General features: G+C 40.7%; 1 protein-coding gene across 1 annotated transcript; it reads left to right on the top strand.

Moving 5' to 3' along the window:
- The first annotated feature begins 3,427 nt into the window (after window positions 1-3,427).
- Window positions 3,428-5,045, top strand: LOC132157901 (uncharacterized protein C7orf31 homolog). Its single transcript, XM_059567162.1, has 5 exons — window positions 3,428-3,740; window positions 3,878-4,024; window positions 4,443-4,514; window positions 4,629-4,658; window positions 4,886-5,045. Exons 1-5 carry the CDS (start codon window positions 3,655-3,657, stop codon window positions 5,043-5,045), a joined length of 495 nt encoding a protein of 164 aa, XP_059423145.1. The 5' UTR covers window positions 3,428-3,654.
- The last annotated feature ends 16,718 nt before the right edge of the window (window positions 5,046-21,763 follow it).

The raw sequence follows: 21,763 nt of genomic DNA, 5'->3' as shown, positions 1-21,763 counted from the left end.
CGAGCAATGTGCTGCTGCTGCTTGACTAAGACAAAACTACATTAGCATATTTACAGATGAAACTGACCTGCACCTGAAACCCTGAACAGAAGTGTCGCTTCTCTGCTCCAGCTGTGCGCTTACACAGTTCACTCGGGTCTCTATCTCTCGCATTGATTACTCGGAGTCTAATCCAAACCGTTCGGCGGAGGCGCGGAGAGCGCGCGAGCCCATCCATTGCCAGTCACGACTAACCGATTCATGATTTATTAGAGATTTAATTATCGAATGGCAGATTCGGAAATAATCGCTTTAGTAGGCTATATTCGGCCTGCAATTATACAATAACAATGTTAAAGTAGAAGGCCAAATCGTCTGCCAGGCCACCGGGAATAGTCCCGGTTCTCCCGATGTCCAGTCAGCGCCTGATTTCCACAGACACGCAGAACGTGCAGGATTCATATTCAGTCTTTTTGCGGCTTAATATTCACAGACATCAGTCCATATCGGGTTTTGATTCAAGTGTACTGACCTACTTTTGATTTATTCGTCCAAAATGTGGCATATTGCGTCATTATAGGCTGAATTCCATTTTTATGACTGGATTCTACGAATGTGTTTTCCGCGTCTCGGAGATTATGGGCCATATGTCTTAGTGCAATTTGGGAAAGAAATAAGCTGTATGTGGATGTGTGTAAATATTCAAATGTAATCCTCTTTGTAATCGTTACAATTTTCATAAGTAACTGTAATTTAATTACTCATTTTTTCTTAGTAACTGTAACTGATTACTGTTACATTTATTTTGTAATTAAATTACGTAACGCTGTTACATGTAACTAGTTACTCCCCAACACTGTTAGCCAGGAGGTGTTTGCTTACGCTCCATCAAAAAACTTCCATGGTGTTCCTCTGAGCTTGATAGGTTAATCACTTAAGTGCATTTAAATGGTTGCTCGTGTGCGTTTTAGCCTATACCTGTTGATGTTCATTAGTAAGATAAGGCACTGCTGCAGCCTTGATGTTTAAAGCAGTCTCTAATGGCCTGCAGCAGTATATTCTGACACAGGCTAATGAAACCTGTTCTCCATAGTTGAGTATTAACAAGCAACCAAGGGAGCGGGCTCACTGCTCTACATTCATAAAACAACAGTAGGAGATGTACAGTATTACAGCAACCCCTCTGAAGAGAAGGGCGGTAATTGGTCACTGAACTTAAGTTTGGCATGTGTGCTAAACCCCATCTTTTCTCAAAACCTTTGACAAAGTCCCTGGAGGATCCCAATTAAAGTTGTAATACTGAATATATTGCTTAGCATAGCCTTATAAATAAGGCCGGTCAGTTTAAGTGCTTGGCAAGCAGTTGGTGGTGCATCTGGACAGGGTCTGATCTATTGATCGGTGTGTTCACGTTTTGTTTGAACACCATAGGGCAAATATTCATGCAAAGACAGTGGGTGAAAGTTTTTCATGAGATCTGTAAATTTTCAAAAACAACAGGGTAGATTAAATGTATGTTTAATGCAATCTGTGATAAGGGATGTATTAAGATGATGTTCATTTAAGACTGAATTGTGGAAGTGAAGAGTTTCAGAACCATGGACAGCTCTCCTGCTGTTTTAAATAGAGAACAATGATGATGAGTTATTCATTAGGTGGGATTAAATTTAGAAACCTAAAGAAAATATCAAACAAGCACACAAGCCTTTAAAAATATTTTTTGTAACATTGAAGCTAACTGAATGAACAATGGAGCATCTGTTTTTCATTATGATGACAAAATGCAATATGTGACTATTGTGCACAGGTCTGCATTCTTTTTTAATCACCTTAAACACAACAATGCATTAAGCTGACTGTTTTTCAAGAGTAAGGATAAGATTCACTCTTATTTCTGCTGATTTTACAATGGATGGAAAATTAAGGAGAGAGCAAGGCAATGTTTTTTTATACTAGGAGAATATTTGAATGTCTTGAGTACAGGCAAATGTAAAATAGCTATAGTAAGCAGAGCTGCAATTCATTCCTTCAGTTTATTAAGTCTCTGTAAAGAAATATGCTTTGTGTTTGAATATGCTTAAAAATAATGACATAAAAAAATTAAAATGTTGTTGCTGGAATCTTAAAGCTGAAATTGTACTCACCCATGAGCTATTCAAGATCTAAGTGAGTTTTTTCTTCATTAGAACAGATTTGGAGAAATGTAGCATTACATCACTTGCTCATCAGTGGATCCTTTGCAGTGAATGGGTGCCGTCAGAAGAAGAGTTTGGATTTCTGATAAAAAAGCATCACATTAATCAACAATTAACATCTTGTGAGGCAAACAGTTGCATGTAAATAAACAAATCCATAATTACAACATTTGCTTCCTGCTAAACTACAAATCATCCATCCATAATATTGTTTTCTTCAGTGAAAATGTAATCTTGTCTGAAACGGGAGAGAAATATGGACAGACCAAACTCCTTTTTCACTTGACAAGACAAGATTGATGGATTGAAGTCATTTGGATTATTTTGTGGATTATTGTGATGTTTTTATAATCTGTTTGGACTCTCATTCTGATGGCACCCATTCACTGCAGAGTATCCATTGGTGAGCAAGTGATGTAATGCTCCATTTCTCCAAATCAGTTTTTAATGAAGAAACAAACTAATTTACATTTTCAATATTCATCATAAATATTTGTGAATACAAGCCTAAATTAAATAATATAAATCGCTGTATCTATTCAGAAGATTTGAAATGGACAGCTGGATTCATTTGTGTTAATTATTTATGTCTTTATGTACTTTTTGAAGCTGTAATTGTTGTTTTTTTATTGTTTTTTTTTTTTTGAGAGGATGGCTTGAACAAAAATCAATGAGAAAATATTTAAAATGGTTTCATGTTCCAAAGATGAATGGATGACAATCGGTTTGGAATGACATAAGAGTGAGTAAATTATGAAATATTTCAATATGCCCTTCTAAACATTCCTATATGTGTAAACTACTCGACTTTTCCATATCATGTATCCAGAGATAACAGCTGAAACCAGAGATAGTTTTATACTCACTGCAGTAGCCTAGATCTGTGTTTCTCTGATAGCCTGCTCTGGTTTCAGCCTATCTACTGAATTCAAGCACTGAATATTCTGCACTCAGAGGCCCAGTCACAGCAGACTTTACATTCAGAGCTTTGATTGCTCTCTGGGGGCTATTGATTTCTTGCATTATTCATTAGGAACACATTTACTTTTGAATTTACATGATTAGCTTTGAATGTAACAGTTAAAACTTACCAACGGGGACTGACATCAGCCTAATTTTTTCAAAGACGACTTTTGCATTATATTTGGAATTTATAAGTAAGTTTAAGGACTAAGCAGTAGGATTAAGTGCGCTCTGTCAGCGAGGCAGGTCTAATGAGCATCTCGCATCACCAAATCCCTTAAACACAACAAAGGCCGCAGCTGAGCTTCCATAGTGATGGTGTTCGGCTTGGATAAGGTTTCAGTCTGTGGTTTCATGTGGCTGTTTGTAGAATCAATACTATGAACACTGTAGGGATCCAAGCCTATGGTAGCAGACGCGATTTGCATGGTGGTGCCCACCTGCCCAGGATTCGCACTCCTTTGATCCAGCAGAACTGGGCTCAAACCCTTCAGCTTCAACTACAGCACTGGAAAGCATGAAAGAAGATAACTGCTCTTCTCCACTCCGACTCCCTCCGATTTTGAGGCAACCATTAAGCATCACTGGACTCTATATTCCAAGGTGAGAATATTATAGTAGACTGCATTTAAAATTTAGTCCTATATTTCTTTCCTTTTGTTGTCATGTTTAAGTGCATGAAGCATAAAGAAATGATGTGATGTGACCTAAACTCTTATTGATTTTCAATTTTACACAAGGGACAACAGGGTGTACCCAAAGAGCAACCATGAAGAGCTAAGCCAGCAGGCTTATGGAAAAACTACTTTAAGTTCCCAGAACGATTATATCCCTGCAGTCATTAAGGGACATCGACACTTTGGCTTTGGAGGATCAGTGTTGCCTGAGTAAGCACAGAAAAATTTTAAGACATCTGAAATGTATTAAATAACACACACACACACATGTGAGGGTATGTGTATATATATGACCAAATTCATTAACATTGCCATGTACAGTACAGTAATCATTCCAATCCCTCCGAAAGTTGTGAGGACAGAAATATATATGTATATAATTACATCATAATTATATTCTTTTTTTTTATTAAAATTATAAATATTTAAAATATGAATTAATTTGAATACATTTCATGTTTTATTTATATGTATTCATATATATATATATATTTTTACATTATTAACATTTAATTTGTTTTATTAAACAATCAGCTGGGAAAAAACAAACAAACAAACAAACATTGATCATGTCTGCTAAATGGCTTTAAAAAAATTAAGAATAAGATTTGAATGTGCTTACCTTTAGGTCTGTAATCGTTCAGCAATATTATGACCTCACCCAAACCAAGAGATGTAATATCCGACTGAATGACCAGCTGTAAGTTAAACATTTTACAGGTTTAATCTCACACACTAATTAAACATTAGGTTAGTATATATTTCTTAAGCTACTATTTAATTATTATTATTATTATTATTATTTTGTTTTAAGGGTCCCCAAACCAACAGACATCGACATGAGGTAACATTTAAAAAAATATGTCCATCTCTTTTGTTGGCGACACCTTGCATGCTACATGTATTCTTTTTTGTGGATAAATACATCTCTTCTCCTCTTGTCCTCTGCCTTTCAAACTGATTTTTTAAGTCAGGCAGGGTTGGGTCAAGGACAGAGAGCAAGCACAAGCTTTTCACTGTAAAAATCCTGAGACTTACAATCTGTAACTGTATCTGTGTGTGTTCTTACAGTAAGAAGACGATTAAAGTCGATATTCCAAGAGAACATCCCTACAGCTCCCACATCTCCCGGTATCCCGCTATATTTCCATCATACCGATCCCCAGTACAGCCCTCCAGTGCTTCTGCTCCTGTTCTCGTGTGGAGGCATCATCAAAGAACAAAAATATAAACAAAATAAATGCTGAATAACAAAAATGCTTTTTGTGCATTTTGGTATCTAGGCAACTCCTTTCACAAACAAAACACATACATCTTTTTCAAAGAATGAGCAAAGATCTGCCAATGGTGCCCCCTCTTAAATATAAGATATATAGGTGCGCCTTTGTCACCTAAATATAAACGTCAGTATCGTTATGAATAAAAACATTTATCTGTAGCTCTGTTGGTGCAGATAGTTCACAGATTTCTGAGTCTGTCGTTTCATTTTCTATTTAAAAGGTGTCTGAATGACCTTAGCTTCACTGAGAATGGCTTTCTTTTTACTTCTGCTTCTGAACCTCTTTCAAAAAAATGAAAAGCATGTCTCTCAGCAGCGATGTGTCCTTGAGCGTTTGCGAACACACATTCTTTCATTCTCCTAGCGTCTGTGCCACCTCTGCATACAGAAAACTGAAGAATGACTGCAATCTGTTTTTTAACCATTGTTGAAGGTGTATAGAGGGAGTGTGAAATGTTTTTAGAAAATTTCAGAGTGACCTTCCCTGGGCAAATCTATCAGGCATATCTTTCAACCGTTATAAAGTGACAAAAAAGACGTCTTATTTATACTCTGTGAACCATGTATGTAGTTTTCTTCTTCATACACTATAAAAAGTGCACTGTTGTATTCATCTATCTGCTTAATGTTTATCTACCCTGTTGAAAAAAAACCAGCATATTTACATTTACATTTAGTCATTTAGCAGATGCTTTTATCCAAAGTGACTTACAAATGAGGACTTTGGAATAAATAAATATAAGGCTATTTCACATACCTTTATTGCACAATGGGGAAATAGCCTTATATTTATTTGTTACCACCTACATCCTAGTAGCACATGACCAACTTAAAGCAGCTCATGACCAGCTGGATCAGCTTAAACCCGCTCAAACCAGCAGCCATGCTTAAAAACATACCTAACCGGCATGTGCTGTTTTTTTTTCAACAGGGTATATGTAATAATCATAACACTTGGCATGAATACAGATAGCCAACCTTATTCCTTGGCGGCTACCATCCTGAGCTGCATTTCCTGAAAACGCTGTCTCTTAGTGCGCCTTAACTAAAGGTGTAACATTTCTAGGTGTGTTCCCCGAACTATACCTAGGAGGTTGCTTAAGATATATCTTACATATGACATTACCAGGTGCTGTCCATGGCGGTGGTGCTGAATTGTTTGATATCAATGGCTCGAGAATCGATTATGCATTCTATGCATAGGCTGCTTTGCATTATGTGAGAAAGTGTTGATTTTAAATAAAGACAACCTCCCAGTGGTCACCACATAAAATACAAGGATAAAAAACTACAGAGACACTGCTTAATAATTTAACAGCTTTTAACAGAACAGAGAAAAAGTAAAAAAATAAAAATATCACCTTGTGCCTACAAAAGTCCATCAGAAAAATGCAAAAAATGCATTTCCAAAAGACATACTTCAGAAATATTTGAAATTGCATTTATCAGGACTAATAGGTTCTTTAAAAAATATTCCAAATTGCAAACTAAATCCAACCGTGTGGATATTTATATAATTTTGAATTGAGTGTGCAAACCCACAACCTCGTGCCCAATTGTAGCTGGCAGTATACCTTCACTGGCCTTTGAATAGGTCATTTATATTATCATAACATATTTCTTAATTTACTCCACAACCAGGGTTGATTGCCCAGCAGCAGCATCACATTGGTGTAAATCACTAATTTCTGTTATTGGATGACTCAATAAAAATGCAACTGGAGAAACATAATAAACTGCTACTAATGCAGAGAAAAATATCTCTAAAAGCAGCTGAATTTGCTGCAGTGTCAGCAAATGTGTGTGTGGTTTTTTAAAGGGTTAGTTCACCCAGATAGCAAAATTATGTAATTAATAACTTACCCTCATGTTGTTTCAAACCCGTAAGACCTCCGTTTATCTTTGGAACACAGTTTAAGATATTTTCGATTTAGTCCGAGAGCTCTCATTCCCTCCATTGAAGCTGTGTGTACGGTATACTGTCCATGTCCAGAAAGGTAAGAAAAACATCATCAAAGTAGTCCATGTGACATCAGAGGGTCAGTTAGAATTTTTTGAAGCATCGAAAATACATTTTGGTCCAAAAATAGCAAAAACGACGACTTTATTCAGCATTGTCTTCTCTTCCGTGTCTGTTGTGTGAGAGAGTTCAAAACAAAGCAGTCTGGATATCCGGTTCGCGAACGAATCATTCAGTTCACCAAATCGAACTGAATCGTTTTAAATGGTCCACATCTCTAATACGCATTAATCCACAAATGACTTAAGCTGTTAACTTTTTTAAGTCGGGGTGGTGGAGGGATGCTGAAAGACTAGAGATAGTGAAGGTAAGACTGCTTTGATTATTTATAGGGGTTCTGTCCTGTGCTGGTTGGATAGATGGTGTAATTACTGATGATGGATTGGCTGTGTTAATTATCTGCACATGCTCCTCCTGAAATTTGTTAATAAAACATCACTTCACAAGTTCACACTTACATATATCATTGTTTCTTGCGCCTCTTGCCACATGTACAGTTTATCTATCTCTGTCGCTGATGAGGGATTCACATGTGATAAATGCAGGGAAATAGTTAGGCTGACAGAGAAGATTTCAGAATTAGAGACACGCATCCAAACTTTAATTGAGCACAGTAAAAATGTTAGGGCTCTAGACAGAGCCCCAGCAGCAGGGCAACTGGGTGATGGTGAGGCAGCGTAGTCGTGGGTCAAAACACCGCTCTTCTGTTCCGATCAAAACATTAAACAGGTTCTCCCCACTCAGTGATGCACCCACTGAGAAACCTGATGAAAGTGCTCTAGTTATTGGTGATTCTATTGTACGGAACGTGAATATAGAGACACCAGCCACCAAGTTCGACTTCGCCAGTCGGAGATTACTAAAAATAACATTAAAGAGGTGTGTGAACTTGCAAGCACGATGTCAGACACTGTAATATGCTCTGGTCCCCTCCCTGCTTACCGTGGTGATGAGATGCATAGCAGATTGTCATCACTCAATGGCTGGATGTCTAAGTGGTGCCCACAGAATAACATAGGTTTCATAGACAATTGGACGAGCTTTTGGGGCAGACCTGACCTGTTTAAAAGAGATGGTCTTCATCCCTCCTGGGGTGGCGCCACTCTTCTCTCTAGAAATATGGCAAATAGTCTTAGTGTTTATACTTGACTAACTGGGGCCCAGGTCAGGAAGCAGACAGACTGGCTAAACCGACCGTCTGCTAGCTGCCTCCTGTCACAGAGGTCAGTTAATTCTCAGCACATAGAGACTCTTTCACCTAGATATCACACTACAGAGACTGTGTCTGTTCCCCGAACTAGAAAATACAAAAAACGTCCAAACCAAGTTAAGATTAACAATTTAATTGAGGTTCAACAAATAAAAAACAGAAGCAATATGGATAAACAAATGATAAAGCTTGGCTTATTGAATATCAGATCCTTTTCTACGAAAACACTTTTTGTAAATAATATGATCACTGATCATAATATAGATGTACTCTGTTTGACAGAAACCTGGATAAAACCTGATGATTACATTATTTTAAATGAGTCCACCCCCCAAGATTACTGTTATAAACATGAGCCACGTCTAAAAGGCAAAGGTGGAGGTGTTGCTTCAATTTATAACAACGTTTTCAGGATTTCTCAGAGGGCAGGCTACAAGTATAACTCGTTTGAAGTAATGGTACTTCATATAACATTATCCAAAGAAACAAATGTTAATGATAAATCCCCTGTTATGTTTGTACTGGCTACTGTATACAGGCCACCAGGGCACCATACAGACTTTATTAAAGAGTTTGGTGATTTTACATCCGAGTTAGTTCTGGCTGCAGATAAAGTTTTAATAGTTGGTGATTTTAATATCCATGTTGATAATGAAAACGATGCATTGGGATCAGCATTTATAGAAATTCTGAACTCTATTGGTGTTAGACAACACGTTTCAGGACCTACTCATTGTCGAAATCATACTCTAGATTTAATACTGTCACATGGAATTGATGTTGATGGTGTTGAAATTATTCAGCCAAGTGATGATATCTCAGATCATTATTTAGTTCTTTGCAAAATTCATATAGCCAAAATTGTAAATTCTACTTCTTGTTACAAGTATGGAAGAACCATCACTTCTAACACAAAAGACTGCTTTTTAAGTTATCTTCCTGATGTATCCAAATTCCTTAGCATATCCAAAACCTCAGAACAACTTGATGATGTAACAGAAACTATGGACTCTCTCTTTTCTAGCACTTTAAATAAAGTTGCTCCTTTACGCTTAAGGAAGGTTAAGGAAAACAGTTTGACACAATGGTATAATGAGCATACTCGCACCCTAAAGAGAGCAGCCCGAAAAATGGAGCGCAGCTGGAGGAAAACAAAACTAGAGGTATTTCGTATTGCTTGGCGGGAAAGTAACATATCCTACAGAAAAGCATTAAAAACTGCTAGATCCGATTACTTTTCTTCTCTTTTAGAAGAAAACAAACATAACCCCAGGTATTTATTCAATACAGTGGCTAAATTAACGAAAAATAAAGCCTCAACAAGTGTTGACATTTCCCAACACCACAGCAGTAATGACTTTATGAACTACTTTACTTCTAAAATCGATACTATTAGAGATAAAATTGCAACCATTCAGCCGTCAGCTACAGTATCACATCAGACAGTTCACTATAGACCCCCTGAGGAACAGTTCCACTCATTCTCTACCATAGGAGAGGAAGAATTGTATAAACTTGTTAAATCATCTAAACCAACAACATGTATGTTAGACCCTATACCATCTAAGCTCCTGAAAGAGGTACTTCCAGAAGTCATAGATCCTCTTCTGACTATTATTAATTCCTCATTGTCATTAGGACATGTCCCCAAAACCTTCAAACTGGCTGTTATTAAGCCTCTCATCAAAAAACCACAACTTGACCCCAAAGAACTAGTTAATTATAGACCAATCTCGAATCTCCCTTTTCTGTCCAAGATACTAGAAAAGGTGGTATCCACACAATTATATTCCTTCTTAGAGAAAAATGGTATATGTGAGGATTTCCAGTCAGGATTTAGACCGTATCATAGTACTGAGATTGCTCTTCTTAGAGTTACAAATGATCTGCTCTTATCATCTGATCATGGGTGTATCTCTCTATTAGTTTTATTGGATCTTAGTGCTGCGTTTGACACAATTGACCACAACATTCTTTTGCATAGACTTGAATACTTTGTTGGCATCAGTGGAAGTGCATTAGCATGGTTTAAATCGTACTTATATGACCGCCATCAGTTCGTAGCAGTGAATGAAGATGTATCCTATCGATCACAAGTGCAGTATGGAGTACCTCAAGGCTCAGTACTAGGGCCGCTACTCTTCACGCTTTATATGTTACCCTTGGGAGATATCATCAGGAAACATGGTGTTAGCTTTCACTGTTATGCTGATGATACTCAGCTCTATATTTCTTCGCAGCCCGGTGAAACACACCAATTTGAAAAACTAATGGATTGCATAGTCGATATAAAAAACTGGATGACGAGTAATTTCTTACTGCTAAATTCTGAAAAAACAGAGGTGTTAATTATAGGACCTAAAAACTCTGCTTGTAATAACCTAGAACACTGTCTAAGACTTGATGGTTGCTCTGTCAATTCTTCGTCATCAGTTAGGAACCTAGGTGTGCTACTTGATCGCAATCTTTCCTTAGAAAGCCACGTTTCTAGCATTTGTAAAACTGCATTTTTCCATCTCAAAAATATATCTAAATTACGGCCTATGCTCTCAATGTCAAATGCAGAAATGTTAATCCATGCATTTATGACCTCAAGGTTAGATTATTGTAATGCTTTATTGGGTGGTTGTTCTGCACGCTTAGTAAACAAACTACAGCTAGTCCAAAATGCAGCAGCAAGAGTTCTTACTAGAACCAGGAAGTATGACCATATTAGCCCGGTCCTGTCAACACTGCACTGGCTCCCTATCAAGCATAGCATAGATTTTAAAATATTGCTTATTACTTATAAAGCCCTGAATGGTTTAGCACCTCAGTATTTGAATGAGCTCCTTTTACATTATAATCCTCTACGTCCGCTACGTTCTCAAAACTCAGGCAATTTGATAATACCTAGAATATCTAAATCAACTGCAGGCGGCAGATCCTTTTCCTATTTGGCGCCCAAACTCTGGAATAACCTACCTAACATTGTTCGGGAGGCAGACACACTCTTGCAGTTTAAATCTAGATTAAAGACCCATCTCTTTAACCTGGCATACACATAACATACTAATATGCTTTTATTATCCAAATCCGTTAAAGGATTTTTAGGCTGCATTAATTAGGTAAACCGGAACCGGAAACACTTCCCATAACAACCTATGTACTTGCTACATCATTAGAAGGAAGGCATCTACGCTAATATTTGTCTGTTTCTCTCTTGTTCTGAGGTCACCGTGGCCACCAGATCCAGTCTGTGTCCAGATCAGAGGGTCACTGCAGTCACGCGGATCCAGTACGTATCCAGACCAGATGGTGGATCAGCACCTAGAAAGGACCTCTACATCCCTGAAAGACAGCGGAGACCAGGACAACTAGAGCCCCAGATACAGATCCCCTGTAAAGACCTTGTCTCAGAGGAGCACCAGGACAAGACCACAGGAAACAGATGATTCTTCTGCACAATCTGACTTTGCTGCAGCCTGGAATTGAACTACTGGTTTTGTCTGGTCAGAGGAGAACTGGCCCCCCAACTGAGCCTGGTTTCTCCCAAGGTTTTTTTCTCCATTCTGTCACCGATGGAGTTTCGGTTCCTTGCCGCTGTCGCCTCTGGCTTGCTTAGTTGGGGACACTTCATCTACAGCGATATCGTTGACTTGATTGCAAATAAATGCACAGACACTATTTAACTGAACAGAGATGACATAACTGAATCCAATGATGAACTGCCTTTAACTATCATTTTTGCATTATTGACACTGTTTTCCTAATGAATGTTGTTCAGTTGCTTTGACGCAATGTATTTTGTTTAAAGCGCTATATAAATAAATAAAGGTAAAGGTGACATATAATAAAGTGAGTAAAGGTTATGCATATTTGGCATGCTGTCCGGGGAGAGGGATCCGAGCTTAGTAATTACTCTCTAGCCAGGGGAACTCCCCCTGTCCGAGGAGAGGGTCCGAGCCTTGCTATTAGCCTGGACCCAGAGTGCTACCCCCAAAGATGCCATTAGCATGGGACAGCAGCAGTTAGAGAGGGGCTTTGATAACCCTGCAAAATTTGCAAAGCTTAAGATTGGTGGGGTGCTGGATGTCATTTGTAGTATTGGCAGTGCTGTGGCTTTTAGAAGAGAGAGCTAAAGGCTTCTGCGGGAGCTGACACTGCTGCGGCAGATGGGAAATACAGACAAAGACTCCTGTGGGAGCGAACACTGCTGTGGCATCTAAAAGAAAACTCCTGTGGGAGTTGGTACTGCTACGGCATCTGAACAGAGAAAGTGGCTTCTGCGGAAGCAAGGACTGCTGCGGCAGTGTGGAATACATATAACTGCTCCTGCGGGAGCGGATGCTGCGGCGGTAGTGAGGGAAATCGTTTAGGCTCCTGCGGGAGCAGACACTGTTGCGACAGTGAGGGAAATACAGAAAAGGCTCCTGCAGGAGTGGACACTGCTGCGGCAGTGAGGGAAATACAGAAAAGGCTCCTGCGGGAGCGGACACTGCTGCGGCAGTGAGGGAAATACGGAAAAGGCTCTTGCGGGAGCGGACACTGCTGCGGCAGTGAGGGAAATACAGACAAGGCTTCTGCGGGAGCGGGCACTGCTGGGGCAGTGTGGGAATTAGTTACAGGTATGGCTCCTGCGGGAGTGGGGTGCTGCTGGGATGGCTGGAGTGGGGATGGGCCGTTACAGGTGGATTAGGTTATTAAAGGGGTTAACTATGGTGGGTCTGAAGTTTCAGTGAACAGGGATGTACAGACGTTAAACAGGTCGGCCGATGAGGGTTCGGTGGGCTTCCTTAATGTGGGAGCGGTCCTATCTAATGTAGCTCTTGAAAGCTTCTGACAACCAGCAACCAAGTGCTTGTATCTGCTGCAGGAAGATGCCTTTTTGGGCTGCTGTGGTTGCCATGCCAATTCGAAATGAATGTCTGGAAATGTTATCAGCTGGAGTACCAGATAGGAGCGGAACTGACTTTTGAAACCAGAAACAAGTGATGGGGCAGTTGGATTTGTCTGAAAAAAAGGGAATCGGATTTCCTTAGCTGGATGAAGGCTAGGAGGGCTAGGTATGGTACTATGGGGGACTGGAGGTTGAAAATGAAAATGAAAAGGCCTTTCTTGGTCTGGTCTGTTTTACCTTGCTTTAGGAAGTAAGAGATGGTTTCGTCATCCAGCACCGCTAGATCGGAGATAGTGGGGTGGATATCTGGGTAGAAGCTAGATGTGATAGCACGCTCAAAGCATCTGATAAATCCGAAGAAAGCCAGGATAAACATGGCGTCAAGTGTGCGTGCGGTGTGAATGGAATGGTAACCTCTACGGAGGGTGGAAATACATTTAGTCAATATTTTTAAGTTTAAGGGTCGCCTGGAAGAACAGAGTTAATGTAAGCTTTGAGGAGAGGTCTCAGTGGATGGTTTATGGGAATATCAGTTCTGAATAGGGAGGTATGGGGTCTGGAGCGGATCTGCCTCTGGTGCCAACATTCTACATTTCTGGAATGAAAAGCGAGAGAGATAGTCAGCTATTTGATATTTGGACGAGATCCAAATCATGCATCTTAACAAAGGCATTAGGGTGGGTGAGTGGGAATGGCCTCTTTTGATACAGTGTATGGTAGCCTAGTTGTTGCAGTGGATAGTGATGCTGGTGGCGGACCACTCCTTACCCCACAAAAGGGCTGCAACGACTAAAGGATATATGCAAAAACCTTTTGGGTTGTCAAAAGATGAGCAGCTGGAATGGAGTCGGGAGGCAAAATGATTAATAAATCGTCTAAAAAGATGGATCAGGTAAGGTATTGCATAATTGTTGGAGAGGATCCAGCAGATTGCCTCTGACAACATGTCAAAAATTTTAGGGCTGCTTCTGCAGCTGAAAGTGAGGCGGACTAAAAAGTATAATTTCTTATGCAAGTGGATGCCGAATAAATACCAAAAATCTGGGTGAATGGGCATCACTTTAAAGGCAGAGGTGATGTTGAATTTAGCAAGCCAAGTGCCATTACCTATGTCTTTGATCAGGGTAATGGCTTGGTCAATGTCATGGTAGTGGAGAGTCAATTCTTTGAGTGGAATGAGGCTGTTAACACTTGGGAATGGGGAATTATGTGGGATGAGAGACTGATTATTAGGCATTTTTAAATTTTTTATCCAACCAGCACAGGACAGAACCCCTATAAATAATCAATCCGGTGGATTTGGACTGAGATGGCTTGGGCAGGGGGGAATAGATGTGTTGATGAAAGAGCATGTAATGGTCGAGTAGGCAATGGATCGGCAGACCATACGAGCTGTTATGGCAGCCTAAAAACACTCTATTATGAAGTTCAGTGTCCAAAGCCCCCCAGTAAGTAGAGGTCTGCGCGGGACTGTTTTTTAAGTCCCGCTCCCGCCCGCTCCCGCCGGGGTTATATCCCGCACCCACCCGTTCCCGCTATATATACACCATTTGTTCACCCGCTGTCTGCTTAGAATAATTTTCTTCCTGACCCGACCATCCCGCTTAATATAGATCTCCCAGAATTTCAGATGTACATTTTCACAGAGAAAATAAAAATGTAGTCTGCACAAACATTTTTTTATTATTATTTTATTCGCCTTGTCAATATACAAAATTTAACATTTTGCTGCAGACAGTAGGGGAAAAAATGTTGCAGCGAAAAAAAAATTAAGTGTAGGCTATTATTTTTATTCGTATTATCAAAATTCGTAACATTTTGCTGTCAACACAGGAAAAGTGTTAGAGAAAGAAAGAACATATGACGTCATTAAGCAAAATATGTAGGCTAGGCCTTAACCTTCTCATCCCTGAGAAGAATGTGCTGACATACGTCTCTCCAACAAAATATATAAATTCAACAATAACTAAAAAAAAAAAATTAACAACTCAAAATTGTAGGCAAAATATGTAGGCCTTCCATCGGGAACAATTTAAGAAAAGAATATGCCGACATCGATTTCAACGTCTCCACTACAAACGAAATAAATTAAACAATAACTAATAATAAATTAACATCTCAAAATTGTAGGCAATATGAAATGAACGAAAGCCGTACTTACTTGGAAAAATCAGCTTTTTCCAGACTATTTTAAATATCCATGCAAGAAAACAATGTCATTGACTGATGACGGTTTCAATACCGAACGTCTTTCTTCCAAAATTCGACCGCAAAGGCTGAATGCTCTCTCGGAAGGTGCACTCGTGGCCGGGATGCAGAGGACATATCTCGCAAGGTTGCTCAGAGCAGGAAACTGGGACTGATGTGAATCCCACCACTGCAAAACTTTTTGTTGACTTGATAATTCAAGTCTCATGGTCATGTACTCCTGAATCTGAATATCTAGTGATTTCGATCCAACTGATTCTTCATTGTCCTCCCAATCAGAAAATTTTGAGAGAACAGTAGGCCTTTTGGCAGGTGTTGGCTCAACATCCTCCTCACCATGGGTATCAAACTTTAAATCTTCTATTATCTCCTTGACACCCTGTATCACCTCCTGACGCCCTCTTTCATCCAACATTTTCAAACTTCGCAGATTTGGCGTAAGAAAGGTTGCTATTCTATAAAGCATGTGAACTGAATTTGGCAAAGTGGTGTCTGTTGACAGTAGTTCTTTCAGCCGTTTCACACAGACTGTTGCGATTTCAGAGAGCAGAGGGTCTTTTGTGGCTGATGTACAGTGCTCAATTAATCGCACAGACCACGGAAGAACTAGTGAGGCACTTGGAGTTGTGTTGTCAGTTTCCAAGTCGTCAGTTGCCTCTTTAAAGGGTTTTAGGAATGATACTAGTAACTTGAGCGTGCTGGCGTTGATGCGTAAGATCTTGTCATGATTTTTGCTCTCAGTCAGCACAGATGCGATGTCTTCGTACTGTTCCAAAACGGAATTCAGCATGTCAAAATTTGAGTTCCACCGTGTCTCTACGGATTATTTAAGTGACATTTTTAGCTTGGCCTGCTGTCCTGAGTGTTTGAAAAATGTGACCAATTTTTTAACATCAGTTAGAAGCCCAGCGATCTCTGGAGACATTTCCATTACGGCAGGACCAAACGCACTGGACAGAGTCACGTTTAGTATGTGCGCTGTGCAGTTTAGTCTCGTGTATCCTCGTAAGGCACTGATCATGTTAGCTCCACGATCTGTCACAAAAACTATCTTTCTGCCCATTTCTGTTGCATCAATGCCAAATATTCTGAGATTCTGCAGCAGGTGGATTCGAATATTTTCACCCGTCTTTGAGGTGCTTGGGTCAAAGGGGACAGCAAAAAGCACTCTAGAATATAGCTCAGATTGCTCATTAACATAATGGATGGTTGCCGACAAAAATGACGTTTTGCGATAAGTTTCTGTCCATATGTCTGTTGTAATTGCACATCCGAATTTGTGTATTACTGCAGTGATTGCGTCAACAACATGTCTACGCAGACTCTGAGCCCTATTTTCAACATTTCTTGACACTGTTGTTGGATGTGGAAGTATCTCACTGACATTAAACTTTCCAATTTTTGCTGCTGTGTCGACCAAATGTTGGGCCAGCTGATTAAAACCTTTTCCGGACACAGTATCATACGGTCGAATGTCTTGGTAAACAAAGTCAACACATTTTTCTGTGGTCTCTTTTTTAAACTGCTCTGGCACCGGCCTAGACTTTGTAAATGCCAGTTTAGTTTGACCCTTTGTGATGATGCATGAGTGCCGCCTTAATCCCTAGGTTCCAGTCTTGTGACTGCTGAACGGGAACACTTTTAGGCATTTATCACATTGCGCAAAGGGTATTTTTTTCCCATCTGCGTCTATGATGCATGAAAAAGACTCCCATACATTAGACTTGCCTGACGTGGGTTTCTTAGCAGTAAACTGACCATTGTCCAGTCCAAGTTGAACGTCCTTCAAGGACAGCGCATCCACACTTTGCTCCACACTTTGTTCTGCCATTTTTTTCTTTTGAGGGGCGTTTATCACATACAGTCTGCCCTGAGGAGTCGGACCGTTATGCAAATGCTGCGCGCGCGCACAGATCCAGCAAATACAATCAATGCAGACCCGGTTCTAGAACCAAATCACTGAGGGTGCTTCTGAATATAGTGAGGGTGCTGCTTACATAATCGTAGGAAATAGCTCAGTCATCAGTCTGAAACATAGTATCTCAAAATTGGGGATGTTGTATACAACAATACTACTGTAATTGCTGTTATGTTAATCAATATACGATCTGGTAGTAAATTATAGAATAGCATGTAAACAAGCAGCAATCTTTACTTTGCAAAACATTAAAACATGCCACACATAGCCTACCTACACTGTGGTGATACCCTTGTTGTAACCGGCTTCAACTTCAATTGAACACTCCTAGAATGGCCAAAAGTCACTGCCTTACACACGTCTCTCTCCATGACGGTGAGAGACACATTTTTACATAACAAGGCAGAAAATGTACCAAGAACATCCAACCTAACTTGAACATAAACACACGTAACTTTACCAACACAAACCCCAACCATATTGCTGTAATAACGCATAAATCAACTCCCAACAAACAATTACCCATAATGCACTAGCGCTGACTGCCGGGTCTGTACAATATGACAACCATGACAACACATCAACACCCAATCAGTCATTCATTGCTAGCGTTATGCATAAACATATTGATAAAGCACTGCTGCAGTAACGTTATTACACCAAGGTATTGCTGCTATATTCTTTATGACAACTCCAATAACAACGACAAGCAGTTCAAAACAATTGACAGCAAAAGACCAAGAAGCTGCGCTAGCTTAACGTTACACAACACACATAACGTTACACAAAATACTTGAGCATGCTACAATTATTAATAATAAAAATGACGTCATTAAAATGACGCGAGGTTCGGGCTAAACTTCTGTGTTAGTAAATATGAACTGTAGCCACTGACTCTTCACATGCTTGTCCCTGGGCAGTGGAAAAAAAGGTCACAGAACACAGCGCATCTCAGCTGAGGTATTTTGAATGTTTTTACGTTTTCTGAGCGGGAAGCACGCACGCAAGCAAAGTGGGCAATTAAAGAGACAGTTTCACCTTTTGCGTATCGCGATCACGAAAGGACAACTACAATGCATTAAACATGAAAGCATAACGAAATAATTTATTTTATATATATATATATTTGTTTAATTTTATTAATTTATTTATTTTGTGTAGGCTATCCTATTATAGGCAAGAGTGTGAAATCCGTCTGTGTTTTATTTTCAGCAAAATCTCGTTTATGTGTGCTATTAATAATTTTTAATCTGAGGGTGCTTTCACTTTTATTTGAGGGTGCTTAGCACCCTCAAGCACCCCCGTAGAACCGGGCCTGAATCAATGCATGACAGAAAGAACCGTTACTGGTCCGTGCGTGCAGCGCGTGCATAACAGTCCTGAGTACAGGGCAGACTGTAGCCTATACCGGGTGGTCGATAAGATTAAGATTAGGTAAAGCGAAGATATGCTGTTCTGAAAGAACGTCGGCGTCGGGAACATGATATTGAATGACCGACCGCTCCCGTTCAAATTACACCAGAGTTACCGACCGCTGCCGTTTTTTAGTCGGATATTTAATCCCGCGGCGCAAAATATCTGGTCGGGTCCCGCGGATCCCGCGGGACAGCCGCGGGAATGCAGACCTCTACCAGTAAGGACACTGGTTCCATTGGGCCACTCATATGGTGCATTTAGCTGCAAATAATTTGTGGTACGTACAAAAATTAGAGCCTCCGTATGATAACGCAAATGTCTCCTGTGAGGGAAAACAGTGCAAATGACTTCTGTGTAATGGGAAAAAGCTATCGTGAATTCTGCAAATGATAAGATATGAGATGGGTTGTGAGCTTTGTTTTTTAGCATGACAGAAGATTTACCGCAGTCGCAAACAGAGATGAAATTGGTGACAACAGGGAAAAAAGATCTACATCTACACCTGACATGGTCTGCATTCGGATGTTGCTGGCTACGGGGGGTTGATCCAAGGCAAGAGGGTTCAGAGGGATGGGTAGGGGCATGGCAAAAGAAAGTGAGAAGGAAGAGTGAGCAAGGGGAGGTGGAAAGGTAGCCGCTGGAACTGCTTGTGGAAACCTGCTCACGCTTGGGACTGCTCCAGGACTGGAAGAAAGAGGGGAAAAGAGAGAGGGAATGGCAGGCGTCGGGGCCTGCACCATTAGCGGAGGCATGCTCACGCTTGGGACGGCTCTGGGAGTGAAAGACACAGGGGGAAAAAGAGGGGGAATGGCAGGCGTTGGGGCCTGCGCAATTAGTGGAGCAATGCTCGCGCTTGGGACGGCTCCGGGAGTGGAGGAAAAAGAGGGAAAATAGAGGGAATGGCGGCCGTCTGGCCCTTTGCCATTAGCGGAGGCATGCTCGCGCTTGGGATGGTTCTGGGAGTGGAAGAAAGAGCACTTGGGGCGGCTCCGGGAGTGGAAGCAATAGAGGGAAAAAGAGAGGGAATGGCGGGCGTTGGGGCCTGCGCCATTAGCGGAGGCATGCTCACGCTAGAGTTGGACAGTGGGGCTGCAGGCCATTGGTAAGGATTGGGGTAAGAAAAGGGCTGTTGATAGATATGCACCACTAACGGAGGCGTGTTCACACTGACGCAGTGGCTTGTAGAGATGGAGGCTGGCACTTTACGAGCTGATGCTCGGTGGATCGGGGAGGGGGTCGGGGGCTGGTTGCTGCAGCATCCGGGGTGCTGACCAGGCTTGTCAAAGGCCTTCTTCTACAATCTGACGACCGGAGGCCCATCGTCGAGGGAGTGGTGGTTTGCTTGGCCCTTGAGCAAGGAACATAGTGGCCCTTACAATTACAAATATTTGCCAATTTGTAATTCTCCTGTAAAATTTTTTTTTTTTTTTTTTTTTTTTTGTCTGTGTGTTGTTGTCTCTGTTTACTGGAAGCTTATGTCACTAAAACAAATTCCTTGTATGCGCAAGCATACTTGGCAATAAAGCTCTTTCTGATTCTGATTCTGATTCTGGCTCGCTTTATCCACAGCCTTGGACAGAGGAGTAGAGTTTGAAGGCGCCCCTGGTTGGAAAGAAGTATAGAGGGCGAGGAGATCCGCCTTGGTAGACAGATGTTGTATGTGGATGCTGGAGCTGATTAGTGTCTGCCGTAATCCTGTCATGGTCCATTTCTCCGTGGCTGGGGCGATGGAGTGGGCTGAAGCATACAGGAATGCTGGAGAAATATGAGCGACGAGACAGGACGGCACAGGACGAGACACCGTTGGAAGGATGACGGCCCCATGTTGCAGCTGTGGGCTCAACTGTGGTGTCCTGCAGAACAGCGAATGGAGATGCCAGAGGGCCCATGGTGTCAAAGGAGTTATCATCCGAGAATGATTTAATCTGTGACATGTTGCGGCGATTGGATGTGCCAGTGCTCAAAAGACTAGAGATGATGAAGGTAAGACTTTGATTATTTATAGGGGTTCTCTCTTGTGCTGGTTGGATAGATGGTGTAATTACTGATGATGGATTGGCCATTTTAATTATCTGTGTGTGTTCCTAACGAAATTTGTTAATAAAACATCACTTAAGAAATGTTTGGAGACAAGAACTGGAGCGAGCTTGCAGCAGTAATTTCTTCCCAATGTCCATTTTCAAATAAATAATTCCTGTTTCAATTCTTGATTCATGCCATTTCCATTCAACTTAACGTGTGTTTCCGTGCAAAAACATGGTTTGAGGATTGTGTAGAGTTGCTGGGTGACAGCGTTGTTGTCAGCTCATGTAGTGCGTCACCCCCTGTTGCGGATCATTTACATATAGTGTCGGGTAGTGTGAACCCCACAACGACTTCAAGACAGACAATCAAGTCATGTAGTCTGACCAGCAAAGCGCTCTGCCGACGTTTAAAGTCCTGTTGTGTGAACTTAGCCTTAGACATCCATACCATATCAATCTGTACAAGGACACTTTTAATAATTTTAAAGGGTTAGTTCCCCCAAAAAGGAAAATTATGTCATTTATGACTCACCCTCATGTTGTTCCAAACCCGTAAGACCTCCGTTCATCTTGGAACACAGTTTAAGATACAGTATTTTAGATTTAGTCCGAGAACCTTCTGTCCCTCCATTGAAAGTGTGGTACGGTATACTGTCCATGTCCAGAAAGGTAATAAAACATCTTCAAAGTAGTCCATGTGACATCAGAGGGTCAGTTAGAATTTTTTGAAGCATCTAAAATACATTTTGGTCCAAAAAAAGCAAAAACTATGACTTTATTCAGCAGTGTCTTCTCTTCCGGGTCTGTCTTAAACTGTGTTCCGAAGATAAACGGAGATCTTACGGGTTTGGAACGACATGAGGGTGAGTTATTAATGACGTAATTTTCATTTTTCTGTGAAGTAACTAACCCTTTAACTGATCATTCATCACAACTCCAAGGTTCCTGGCTGTCCTGGAAGGAGTTATGGCTGACGAACCCAGCTGTATAGAGAA

The sequence above is a fragment of the Carassius carassius genome, chromosome 15 (genome assembly GCF_963082965.1).
Source record: "Carassius carassius chromosome 15, fCarCar2.1, whole genome shotgun sequence".
Classification (NCBI taxonomy): Eukaryota; Metazoa; Chordata; class Actinopteri; order Cypriniformes; family Cyprinidae; genus Carassius; species Carassius carassius.
The sequence above is the reverse complement of the archived record's forward strand: the minus strand, read 5'-3'. Positions and strand labels throughout refer to the sequence as shown.